At 36.7% G+C, this 13,803-nt stretch overlaps 1 protein-coding gene across 1 annotated transcript in view; it reads right to left on the reverse strand.

Annotated features, from left to right (window-relative positions):
• Window positions 1–1,846: 1,846 nt before the first annotated feature.
• LOC101862469 (epithelial splicing regulatory protein 1) overlaps window positions 1,847–13,803 on the reverse strand; it is a gene marked incomplete in the record, with an annotated part of 104,434 nt that continues 92,477 nt past the window's right edge. The window contains 7 exon segments of the mRNA XM_013085988.2: window positions 1,847–2,112; window positions 4,256–4,406; window positions 4,683–4,947; window positions 6,492–6,740; window positions 7,689–7,904; window positions 12,101–12,195; window positions 13,271–13,446. Of these exon segments, the coding sequence (XP_012941442.1) occupies window positions 2,109–2,112; window positions 4,256–4,406; window positions 4,683–4,947; window positions 6,492–6,740; window positions 7,689–7,904; window positions 12,101–12,195; window positions 13,271–13,446 (1,156 nt within the window).

A 13,803-nucleotide genomic window follows, 5' to 3' on the forward strand; every position in this document is an offset into this window, starting at 1 on the left:
AGAACATTGACTATGTTTCCATTTCTTTATGATATGACATGGTAAGTTAGAGACAAAATTGCATTTATGTGTGGGAATGATTAAAAATAAATACATTCAATTCTTTTCCAAAGTAAAAAAAAAAATTTCAACAAGGAATGCTACGATGTAAAACTTAGATTAAAAACCGCTCAAAAGTCCAGCAGAGATCAGATGAGGGTCTGAAACAGTGAAGTAGAAGGGTAAGTAGAAAGTGTCAGTCTTGTTTTCTATTGGAATTGTCACAAAAGAGAAAAGTAGTTCCTTTCTTTTCTTTTAAGAAAACAAGCCCATATCAGTTTGTGTTCTGAGACATTTCTCTGTTAATTGAATGAAAAGTCAGTGTCTTTAAAAAAAAAAAAGCATGTTTCGGAAAAGCTTTTAACTTTTTAAATACACAAAGACTATACCTGAATAAAACAAAAGTTAAAACTTATTGCGTAGTTATTGTGCTTTCTATTGCATTTATCCCAAGAAAAGCTGAAAAGTATGAAATGGAAGAGTCCAATATTGAGATAAATACCTTAAAAAGTTGCGAACGATACACATTCTTCAAGGCACTTAATAAATCAACATATGAATAGTCAGAATCAGTTGCGTAGAGTAAAAGAATGAAATATCAGCTCAAAAATAAAATTTTCTCATAACCTGCACACTTCATAAGGCACATGCAGTAATATCAACTGAAATTACTGAGCACATTACACTTAAGACTGCTGCTTTCCACCTTTTTACATACATAATGTAAAGGCACAGCTATTCCTATTCATACCACGTACAGTAAAATTGCGACTCACAATCAGTCTTCACGTTTAGGTAAAATGAACACATTTTGTTCACCTAATTAGGCTTTTGCTTACAATCAGGGCTAGTAAAATGAGTAACAGCAGAGTTGTAAATGTGTAGTACATCCTGTTTAAAGAAGTGTGGATCTTGTATGGAGGACATGCAAAACAGTGTAAATACTCTAATCTGTACAATAAAAGCACACGGAAGTGGAATGACTTGGAAGATCTTTAAAATGGTTTGTGGAAGAAATTTTCATGAATGCACAACCAAGAGTAACACATGTGTAAATAGACGCCTATCAGCTGCTCAGTGAAAGACTCTGTTGTCTGTCCCTTTTCGAAATGGCATATGGCGGAGTCTTACACTAGGCAGTTGATATATACATATATATATATATCTATATATATATAGCTATATATATATATATACATACATACATACATACATACATACATACATACATATATATATATATATATATATATATATATATATATATATATATATATATATATATATATATATATATATATATATATATATATATATATATACAGAGAGAGAGAAAGAGAGAGAGAGAGAGAGAGAGAGAGAGAGAGAGAGAGAGAGAGAGAGAGAGAGAGAAGAGAGAGAGAGAGAGAGAGAGAGAGAGAGAGAAGAGAGAGAGAGAGAGAGAGAGAGAGAGAGAGAGAGAGAGAGAGAGAGAGAGAGAGAGAGAGAGAGAGAGAGAGAGAGAAAGAGAGAGAGAGAAAGAGAGAAGGAGAGAACCTCACAATTATAAGAAAACGATTGTAGTAGTATACTTTAATTATAGCCTGACACTGAATTTGAAGTCGACAAAATTTGCGCAGGTAGAAAACAGAGAGAGTGTAAAACTCTCCTAGAGAACTCAAGCCTCAACTTCCATTTAAAAAAAAAAGGAGAATGTTTCAGATCTTTGAAGTCAACAGCTTCATATTTTCAGGACGAATCTGAAAATATGGGAAGAAACAAGTCAGCATAAAGTTGTAAATGAGATAATGGCAGTACTTGCAATAAAGAATGTGGGTATATTATGTACAATAAAGAATAGGCGATTTCCCACACAAATTCAATATCAGGCCACAACAAAAAATCAAACAGGCCTTCAGATGTTTACGAATCGTCTCATGCCATGAACAGCTCTATGAATCTGTTCCCCAGATGTCGTCTGTTCTTTTCAACAATAGCACGCTCTGCCTCTAGTCTTGAGGTAAAAGATATGAGAGCATCTCCATTAGGTTTTCCTTCCAAATTCGTTTGGATGCTGATAGTCTCAGGTCCTACCTGTGAAAAGCAAACAAAAAATTATGTAGAAAGCAGAAACCAAACATAACGAGAACAAATTTTGGACGCTCATTCTGATCAGATCATCTCTATTTTATAATACAGGACCGTAAACTTATATCCTTTGGGAAAGGACAAAAAAAAAGCAAACAAAAAAGCAAACAAAAGAACACAAAATAAATTCAGTATTGGCAGAAGGAACACAAAATTAACTTTTCCTATCGCAGTGGAGTACAACATCTGTTGCGGAGGAGCATCCCCATTTAGAAAATGAAATCTTTGTGGCATATCAACCACATTCTTTCTCTGAACAATCTATTTTCTAGATTATATTTTTGATAAAATCTATAACATGCCTTTATATTCTATAGCACATAAAGTCTCTTATTCAGAAAAAAAGACCTAATTGCCAATAAATTAAGTTCCCCTCCCTCTTTTCCTTCATGAATCGACCATGAGAGTGCAAGCTTGGGCAAAGCACACACATAAAATGATAAGCCAAGGAGAATATCTTCCTTTCTCATTTTATATAAAAGTTCCCAAGCAAGGTTGATGATTTTTATACACATATTTTGCCTCCAATTAGTCTAAACTGCCTGGTTCATCCTCGTAAAGGCTAAAATTTTACAAGTGATAGTTTATGACTACTTTACAAACTAAGTCAAGCAAACATATCATTTCGATATATCATTGTAAGTTCAGAGAAGTTCCTCCGAGAGTTATAAGGCCCCCTGAGCCATAAAATAGATTCTCCCCTTTTCTAGGGCAATAAGGAGACTAGACATGTGAGGATTGATAAGGAATAATTTTCTCAGTTTTGTACACTTTTAAAATCTTAAACCAGGTTGCAAGGTTACTGAAAAATACATAAGTAAAATTATTCAGTGTCTCTTCATTTTCACCAGTTATGACATATCATTTTCATCATGTCTTAAATTTTGGGCTGAAATTGTTTCTATTATTTGGACACTTGTAAAGACATGGTTACTGTTGTTAAAGTGCTAAAAATTATTGGAATCCTCTAACAGATTAGAGAAAATATTTGATCACTGTCTGACACTGTTCAAACATGATATTGAAGCAGGTAGCAAGAACATGATTTCAAAGTTCTTTTTCATGGATACTTTTGAAATACTGAAAAAAAAAAATGTTTTTACGTTGATTGCACGAAAACATTTTATCTTACCAGGCAGATGGGTTGGAAGCATTTTATTTTAAAATTATTAGAGAACTGTAAGCATCAGGAAGTGATTAAAATATAATAGCCAATACTTACGCTACTACTGTCTTAACCTAGCACATCTGCTTACGTAATATACCTTAATAAAAAAGAAACACAGTGAAACAAAGAAAAAATGAAGTAAGAAAAGGGTGCATCAAATAAAAGTGATTTGTGTGCAGAAGAAGTGAAATCAAAAAGGAAATAAAGAGAAAAAAAGTGGAGCACCATAACGGGGCAACCATGAACAAAATGAGAGCCCACGAAAACCAAAACAGAACATTTTCAACTCATTGGAACTCAATGGCACAAAAATGAAAATAAAAATGAAGTCAAAATGAAATTGTCAGAAGAAAATGCAAATGAAACTCCCAAGTAAAAATGGTGATTGGATATGCCCTGATTCTATCTCTACTGGTCTAAATAATTAGTATTTAAAAGATCAGATTTAATCAGGTGATAAATGTTAATTGCTAAGGTACTATTTCTTTTGAGTATTTAGACCAAAAAAGATTCCAAATGCATATAATGTCCTCTTAGGACTTAATGAAAGAGATTAGTATTTTTCATTGCCAGACTGTGCTATCTTATTGTAGTTCTCCAATACAATCCCAGTAAGTTAGCAGACTAGAGGAACCATGTCCCCAAACCATCTACTGCACAGAAAAATCTGTGAGTACTTTACACTTTACTACTACAATTGTTATACCCTTATCTCTTTTAGTGCAACCTACACCTACCTCAGGAAAACCCTGAAAATAATTCATAATATCTTGAATGGAAACGTTTATGGGCAGGCCTCTCATAATGATCATGCATGGCCCCGTGTACGGTCCAGCGGCATTGTTTGAAGTGGTGTTGGTGGTGTAGTAAGAAATAGCAGGTGTTTGAGGTGTAGGTGGCGACACAGGAGGACTGGGGTACCAGTAGAGGATGGGTGGGTAGTAGGTCGGCCTCTGAGGGATAGGCGTGACTGTTGGGGGGAACGCGGCTGGCATTGGCTGAGTCAGCGGGGCGTATTGGAAAGCTCCATTGGTGGTCAGAGATGTCGATGTCATGATAGTTTGGGGAGTGACTGAGGATTTAAAGTAATATGATATTTAGATGAGAAGTAGTAATACTTGAAGCTACTTATGTACTGGATTTCTCTCTAAACTGACTTAGAGATATATAGATATACTGAAACAGTTACTGATACTACATCAAAAAGGACATTTATCAAACTTAATTTTTAAAAGCAAATGAAACGAATATATTTAAAAAAAAAAATTTGTAGGAAAAGTTTATTTAAAGAAAGGTCACCACTGATTTAAATAACATACCAAAGCAAATCCTTGCTCACTTGACTTACCAGGTGAAAGAATTGGTCTTTGAATAGTGAGGGGCGAGGCTGGTGGGATGGCTGGGGCTGGAAGAGCTGCAGGTGGCACTGGAATAGACATTGGTGGCACGCCATTGGTCAGAACGTAGCTCATATCGTCGCCGCTACACTGGATCACATCAATGATTCTCTTCTTGTTGGCGAACGTCATCGGGCGTCGGTGTCGGTTGAATGCTGTCAGAGTTGCTGCTTCCTCCGAGTCAAGTTGTATGAAGGCTTCACCAGAGGCCTCACCCTGAGAGAGAATGAGGTGAATCAAAATAACAATGAAGTCAGTCACAATCAGGGGCGAAGGCTGACTTGTTTGACAGGGTAATCAAAGTGAAACGGGACCAGATATAGATCTATATGGCCTGTAGATATCACATAAGAATCTTACTCGAGGCGGTGACTCTGACTGAGTTGTAAATGAAAACAAATCCGGAATTCATATTGTATGTCCAACCGCCAAAATAATCGGGAAAGTATCTGATTAAATATCAGTTCCAACTAAAATTAAATTAACTTTAGATGTGAATACATAAACACAAAGCAAAGAAGCAGAGATGTCAGTACTAGATCTATATGTTATAGTTCTACCAGAGAGTCTAACTCTTTGGTAGAACATGACAATTATCATTTTTTAAATTTCACATTTGGCTGCTTTTGTTAGCCTTTCGCGGCCAGGAGCTGGTGTCATAATCGAGGTCACGATCTGATTATAGGACAGTAAAAAGTCGAGGAAAAAAAACAAGCACATGCAGCAGTAAAGAGATTGTTAGGAGTTAGTTCCCCTCACATTTGTGAGGTAGACTCGACCAGTGTTCGTTAGCTTACTTAATCAGGGCTTGTGATTGATTTTAACTGTGACCCCAAAGGGGTGAACAGGGTATATGTGGCAATGAAACAGCCATGACTGCTATGCACATGTTCCCTCAACTGTATTGGTAGACTCTTTCAGCCTCACTTTAAGCTTACTTAATCAAAGCTTGCGACTGATTATGGAGTGGCCCGAGAGGGGTGAGGAGGCTATTTATGTGGCCGTGAAACCGTTTTGAATGTTAGGCATGCTCATTGTGGATTACGAACCTCTTTTTACTTTTAATTTAAGAGTTTTATGTTTAAGGATGAATTTGACAGCGACAATGTTTCAAAATTAGGAAGGGAAGCAGTGATTATTTGATTATATAGACACTTCGCCCCTGGTCACAATAGCTTGTTTTGGTGTAGTATGGAATTGAGCCATTTATATATTTCTAGAGACATCTATGTTTAGCTGCTGTTTAAGCTTAAAATTAAAAAAAATATTTTGATTCACTGCTTGCTTGAGTGCAGATCATTGTCTCTGTTATGATAATGAGCCTTGTGTGCGTGTGTGTGTGTTTGTGTGTGCGTGTTTGTGTGTGTGTGTATGTATGTGTGTGTTTGTGTATGTGTGTGTGGTGAAACACCAAACCAATGTGCCAGTCTCAGGACAATAAAGATTAATCTTACTTTATCTCTCAATGAACGAAAACTTCTGTTTATATTACCTACAAACAGCAGGAATGTACACTGCAAACAACACAAGAAAGAAAGTCTTGGATAGTTAGTCCCTTTTACAGAATCCTTAACAAGGACAATAAAGAAATTTGTAACAGAAAAGAAAAGCTTTTTTCAGCTGTCCATAGATATCGATGACAGCTAAAGCAGTAAGAATTATACAGCTTTGCTTGGGCGTTGGACATAAGGGAAGTAGATTACCCACGTACTACTTCCCTCCCTTCAGAAAAGAAAGGCAGTAGGCTAAAGAAAACTTACCGTGGCGGTGTAGACCATGTGGACGCCTTGGTAAATGATGAACTGTGAAAATTCACCGAGAAAAGTTAAAATGTCTGTGACTTGAGCAGCACTGGGAAGGTTTCGCAGACGAATGCAGTCGCGACGCGTTCCGCTGGTGATGAGTGACTGAGGAATGATGGGAACACCGGCCGGTAGCTGGGCAATCAGTGGGGTTAACTGACCGTCTGGCTGCTCAGGATTGCGGGGATCCATACTTCTATTCAGCACCTGGAGGATAATAATAAAATAATAATAATAATTTTTAAAAGATAAAATAATAACAATTTTAATAAAAGGTAATTGTAACAATAATGACAATAATAATGATAATAACAATATAATGATAACAATAATAATAACAATAATAATAATAAAAATAATAATAATAATAATAATAATAATAATAATAATAATAATAATAATAATAATAATAATAATTGTTTTTTAAGCAGCTCTGTCAAGGTCTGACCATGACCAGGATGAGGAACAAAGGAAAAAATAATTTTGAACTGAGCTTTAAGCCTACTGAAAGGGCCTATGGGGAATAGATTTTTTAGTCCTGATTTTTTAAAAATCCAGGTATATTTTTTTGTATTTAATACATGGACGTAGCGAAATTCATACATAACAAAAAGATTTCCACATCATCCAAATTTTGCTATGTGCGCGCTAGACTGTATATCGTATCAGATTGCCAGTGTATATACAAATGAAAACTCTCATCAAAATCGTATTCAAAGCACCAAAAACACCAAAAAACGGCCATGAGCTGTACTGCCAAGAACAAGTGGTTATCTTCAGACTAAGAAAATACACACAAGAATCAGACAACATATGTACAGATGTCTTAAATTAGCGTCATCACCGAAATGCTCGAGCACGGAAGCAGACCAAACTGTAAAACACATACTCCTGCAGTGCACAGGGCCATGAGAGAGGAAACGTGGCAAACCCTATTGACACTACAGGAGAAGTTGTACGGACCAACAGAAAAACTGAGCAGGATGACCTAGTAGGCTATATGAAAGGAGGAGATGACCTAGTAGGCTATATGAAAGGAGGAGGAGGAGGAGGAGGAGGAGGAGGAGGAAGAGGAGGAGGAGAAGAAGAAGAAGAAGCCTGTGATGAATGATCGCCTTGCTGTGACACCTAACACATGTGCCTCACACAACCCACCTGTTGCACCTCAGCAGTTGTACTCTTGAAGAGCTCAATGTATCTCGATCCCATCATTTCTCTGTGTTTCTTCAGAGCTTTCGCAGCCTCTTCCTCTGTAGCGAACAGCACGAAGGCATCACCTGTACTTCGCCCATCAGGGTAATGGACAAACAATATTCCATCCTCCCCATCTAGAACTTGGGACGAGTTGGGGTCTCGGGTAAAAAATTCAAGCTGAAATAATTTGAGAACAAAGAAAATCATTTGCCTGCATTCTGATTACAATAAATAGTATTTCAAAAATGTATTATGATTCAATCTGTAATGGATAGTCAGTCAGTAGACATATCGTTGTTCATAGACAGATGTTAAAAAAGCATGGACGTACAAAGCAAAAATACTGCATGAGGCAGTACATGTACATGACCAAACAAAGGCAAAGGAACTGTGTAAAAATCACAAAAAGTTTAGTAAAAAAAAAAAAGAAAACCAACTCAATACATAAGCAAAACAGGCACAAAAACAATTTTTGTAAAATCCATACAAAAAGGCATTTGAAAAGGGAATGCAAATAGAAAACTTATGAGAAAAAAGGACGGGAGAGTGTGCAAAAGTTACTTCAAAGGAGGAAAAAGGACAAGAGAAAAAGCACAATGGACCTGTGCTGCAAAAGAATAAAGCACATAAAAGATGGGGATGAAGTGAGAGAGGCAATGAGAAAGAGGGAGAGAGAGAGAGAGAAAGAGAGAGATAGAGAGACAGACAGTCAGACAGGCATTTAAAATGAACAGAAAGAGAGGACAGACAGACTGGCAGACAGACAGACAGACAGACAGACAGACAGACAGACAGACAGACAGACAGACAGACAGACAGACAGACAGACTGGCACAAAGAGGAAAGGGGGGGGGGGTGGAGAAAAGAAGAAGTTTCACATGTTAACAGAAAATAAACTATAACTCTTGTAGCAGTTTTATGATTTAAAAAAATGACTGTTTTAAAGGACAAGTGATGATTATAACACAATCTCTTTAGGAAAAAAACAAACTATGATCATGAGAGCGAACAGGGGAAAATAAAAGTATCAGCTTTCACAACAATTCCCTTACATCCGTCTGTATTTAGATGAAAAATCTTGCAAAATCCTCATCATGTTTCACTACAATAGCTTAAAACTCACTGTTATTCAGACAAAAGGCATCTAAAACTGAGTATATAAGTTCTGTACATTGTCATTATAAAGCACGCATAGACCTAAACAGGGCAAAACCTTTATGGGAGATGTTGTTAGATTTCAGACAGCTTTGGAGAGGGGGTGAACATTTGGAAAATTACCAAAGACAAATCAAGAGCAAAGAGAAGCTGTTAATACTTGTGTGGAGTAGCTGCCTCAACGTAAACAGGGTGCACAAAAACTAGTAGACGAGCGTCACAACAGGGGTATCAAAGGATTAATTCAGATACACAAAGATTCACAGGCACGACAATCGTAGGGGGAAATTATTAATATAATACCAGAAAAGATGAAAAAGTACAGTATAAAAGTGTGTTAATCGATGTGGTGGTGACATTCTTCAGATAAAAACATCAGATGAAAAAAAAAAAAAGCCAAAAAAGGCATTGATGCTTTTGTACAAAATAATTCACAGAGTAAAATCAAACATTTTTTTTCCGATCAGTTTTACTATACCATGACAGTCCGAAAAATAGGCAAACATCAGAATGACCAGCGTCAGCGTACGATGCCCACATGACTTATTCTTATTAAATATTCTGCTTGGGGAAGACAATGTATAAATTATCATCTTTCAAATAATGTTTAAACATCACGTTTTGGGGTTTGCATTTCTCCTACAGTCAACGATGTCAGCAATTTTTCATAGGCAAAAAAGAAAAAAAAAAAGAATAAAATAAAGAACAAAATTTAGAAACCTGCGCTGAGAATGAAAAAGGTTTTTGAGGTTCGTATAATGGTACTCTATAGCAGTATGTGTAAGAATTTTTTTGAGTCCGTTTTTCATTTCTGCATTAACTGCAATTTGGTATTTCATTTTAGAGAACGGACCTTATCTTTCAGCTCTACATCCTTCCAAAAACAGGTTCAAACTGTGTAACTTCTCATTTATGTTGGTTTTGAAACAATACCATTATAGTAAATTCTTTTACAAATCTGTAGCACCAACAGAAGACATTTCTAATTTTGCTTTCTTTTTTAAAAGGCACCAACACTGACACTCATGACTCTCTCACTCTGCAAATGTGCAAATTAATAATAATTTAAAAAAAAAAGACAGAATGAAACAAGGACAATCCCTCTGGTAAAACACAGCTCCAAACAACTCGAACGAGCAAAACATAAATGTTCAACCTAAGAAAAGGCATTTATTTCCGAACAACCTCTCCCATCCATGCCTTAACCACACCCAGACCTAAAAACAACCCTAAGACAAAAGCACAGGAGAAAAAAGCAGTTAATGGGAATTCTCAGTTCCGAGGATACCGTCTCCCCACAAGTAACCGCTACAATGGAACAAACAAAGAAAGGCTAGAACATGTCAGCTCACAGCTAATAAAAGATGGAAGGCACACAAACTCCCTAGCACCTGTGCCACGCCCAGATGGCAGACTCTGCCCCGAGCCCCCTCTGCCAGGGTTTTCACCAGACCCAAATCAAAGTCCTCCGACACAACAACACTTAAATAATAAAGAAGAGGCTACTCCACAGGGAAATTATAATCTGTTTGCAGCTCTGCAATTGGATTCTCAATTTAAAAAAAAATCAAAACAAACAAACACAGTAACAGAAACATAATAAAAATCATCCACCATGTTCTCCGAGTAAAAGAAGCCTGAGGTGTAATGAATGAAGAAGGAGATAATGATATGCAAATATATGCAGTCCAGAAACCATTGTCCCGCACCATCTACCATAATCCATCTGCAGTATGATGGGATGAAAATATAAAACCTTGCAACCCCTATGCAACCGCCACATAAGAACCGCAGGCCTAGTTGAATTGTTACGATTCAGTCTCCTACTTACCTGCACAGATTAAAAAAAAATTCTTCCAAATATGACCTTTTTCATATTTTGATTTTGATGATAGCTGAAAACATCAAAAACCTCTTATGATAACCCATTCCCAAAAATTAAGCCAGACATGTTTTTAAGCTGTGGCTTCAAGATTTACTCTTGTATTATGGCTTCAAGGGAGCCTCCTCATATACCCACAAACTGAAAAAAGCTATTAATCTTACACTTAGGACACAAAACACAGTCAAATCGATCAAGGAACTTCTCTGTCCTTGTTTGTTTTGTTTGAGGAAAGCAAAGTACATTGACACAATAACGGTCATTTTGTGAGGGAAAAAATTAAGAAAGACAGACAGACAGAAATAACAGAGAGACAGAAAAGAAGTCTGACCTATCAGTGGCGTCCTCCAACCACCCACCTACTCTTTCCTATACCACTTAACAGATTAGACTATTGATAAAACTAGTTCACCCCTTTAAACTTATAACAAAGAGTTTCTGTTATTATGCTCTCTCAAATGGGTACTTCAATGAAATAAACACCAATTAAACTATTTTTCTGAAGTGGCTCCAAGGGTTAAAATTTCACTCCCACAATCTCCACTATCCCCAACACAATCCTCAACACCACTTTCTACACACCCCCCATCCCCCTTTCTTCCACAATTGTCCCACCATGGTATTCACGAGGCCAAACACCCACATTAATTAATTTGATAGCACACAGGAATCATAGCTGTGATGGGCAATTCCCTGAGTATATAAACACAATAATGAGAATGGATTACCACATGAGATAGGAATAGTTGAAAAAAACAAAACAGAAAAAGGAAAAAAAACATTTTTGCTAAACTGATCTCCAGTGATTGAGGTTACAATCTTATACAATTTTCACCATTTTTACATTAATTATTCAGTTTGAATCCAAAGTTTCAAACATCTTTTTGCACACATGACCAACCTTCCATGCTCCTTTTCAAACAGTCTTCATTCTTATTAATCCTCATGAACTAAACCCCAGTGCTCCTGCAGAATTTGGCACTCTTTGAACATATTTGATATGTTTTGTACTTCAAATATTTGAGAACATTGTTCACAAGACAGGGGCCTCACTTCTAGTACATTCTTTTTTCAGAGACTTTCAGAATGTAGGCGTTGCACAATGATAGATTATGCTAATATCACAAAAAACAGGAAGGAATACATCAGCAAAATTGGAATGACAGCATAAAAAGTATGATATGCCAATACAATCTCTGAAATAAGCCACATTTTAAATGCGCCTACTAGAAAGGAACACTATCTGACTGAAAAAGGTTACGCGAAAGAGACATTCTGTTCACAAGCATAATAAAAGAAATGATTTGAGAGGGTTGAAGTCATGAAAAAAACTTACCACTTGCTGTGTAGTGGAAGTGAATGGCAGGCCCCGCATGCGAATTATCGTCTGCCCACCCCGCGAAAGGAATGCCTGAGCCTCGGAGTTGTTTCCTGTATGACAAATGGGATTACTTTATTTTTTGGGGGTCCCGTTTTCTTTTTTTTTGGTGCCACGTGTTAGTTACGTCAACGACTTATATGTGTCAGGGTTTGAGATGATGATGATGATGATGATGATGATGATGATGATGAACATCCAGGCCTATACGAACATCTGATTAAACGACACCAACCCTATTCAAGTCTCAAGTTTACTTTTTTTTTTTTCCTACTTTAAAACATGATGATGATGATGATGATGATGATGATGATGATGATGATGATGATGATGATGATGATGATGATGATATATAAGACTGGATACGGTAACACTGTTGAGGATCTTATGACAAATTGTATTGATTTTGGTAGACTTGTCAGGAAGGAAATCTGTCACATTCTTTCTGTGAATAGATGAACATGTCTGACATTGAACTTTTCAAGACAAAATACTTGATTAGTCAAAGTAAATGACTGACTTCAAAATAAAAAATAGTTTGATATTGCAGAGGGATATGGACTGCTTAAAGAAACAATCATTGCAGTACAAAAGACTTGAAAAGAAAACCAACAACTGTCCTGCCACATTTTACATTGTAATCACAACGTAGACTCCATGTGCTGGATCAGGGGGAAGAAGAACAGACGTAAGGAAAGTTTTCAACTGCTAAATCAGAAAGTGATGAGCTGTGGTAGTCTAATGGTTAGGCAACCAGACTCATAATTGTGAGGTCGAGGGTTTGGAGGTTAAAGGCTTATCTCAGCCTGATGTTGTGTCCCGGGTAAAGACACTTTAATTCAATATTCCTCATTTCACCCATGTCTGAATGACTACCCGGCCATAGACAAAGAAAGAGCTCGTCAGTATGTTGGTGCTTTAGTGCCTGTAAAACGGCAGACTGCACTGTATGCTGTATAGAAAGTTGAGATTATTTCAGAAAGCTATCAGGTTTGCTTGGGTAATAATATAGATAATAAAACTCATAGAGCTTGATATTGAGCAGAATTTTGTAATAAAAAAGCTATTTATTAACATTATCATTATTCTGCGAATGATTTGAAAAAGAAACTTAAAGTTCTTTCACACCTCCTGCGACATTGATGAAGTCTTTGCCAGTGGCTTTGTAGACTTCGATGTATCGCTGACCGATGTGGTGTTTGTGTCTCTTCAGGGCAAGATCTCTGTGCTCTTCCGACTCAAAGCGGATCAAAGCCTCACCATTTCTCCGACCTTGGGGACTCAAGCAAAGGGCAACTCCTCCCCTAGAAGAGGGAAAATATAACGATATCATTAATATAGCAGAAAAATACTGTGCATCCTTTTCTGGACGTTGCCCTGCGTCAAAAACATAAAGATGGTCAGTAAAATCGCTACTTTATCTCTTACTAGACAATTTACCTAAGACCTCCCTTTTATCTTAGATTGCATACGCTAACATTTTAATCAAGGAATATAACTCTACTCTAACTGAGTAACTTATGTTTTACAAGAGTTATACCCCTTGCAACATAAGTCTTGACAGGCACATATACGTTAACAAAGAATTATGTTATTTTAGAAATTTGAGGTAGGACAAATGAACAGTCTAAGATTGATATAATAAGTATTCAGAGCTTATA

The sequence above is a fragment of the Aplysia californica genome, unplaced genomic scaffold (assembly GCF_000002075.1).
Source record: "Aplysia californica isolate F4 #8 unplaced genomic scaffold, AplCal3.0 scaffold00017, whole genome shotgun sequence".
Classification (NCBI taxonomy): Eukaryota; Metazoa; Mollusca; class Gastropoda; order Aplysiida; family Aplysiidae; genus Aplysia; species Aplysia californica.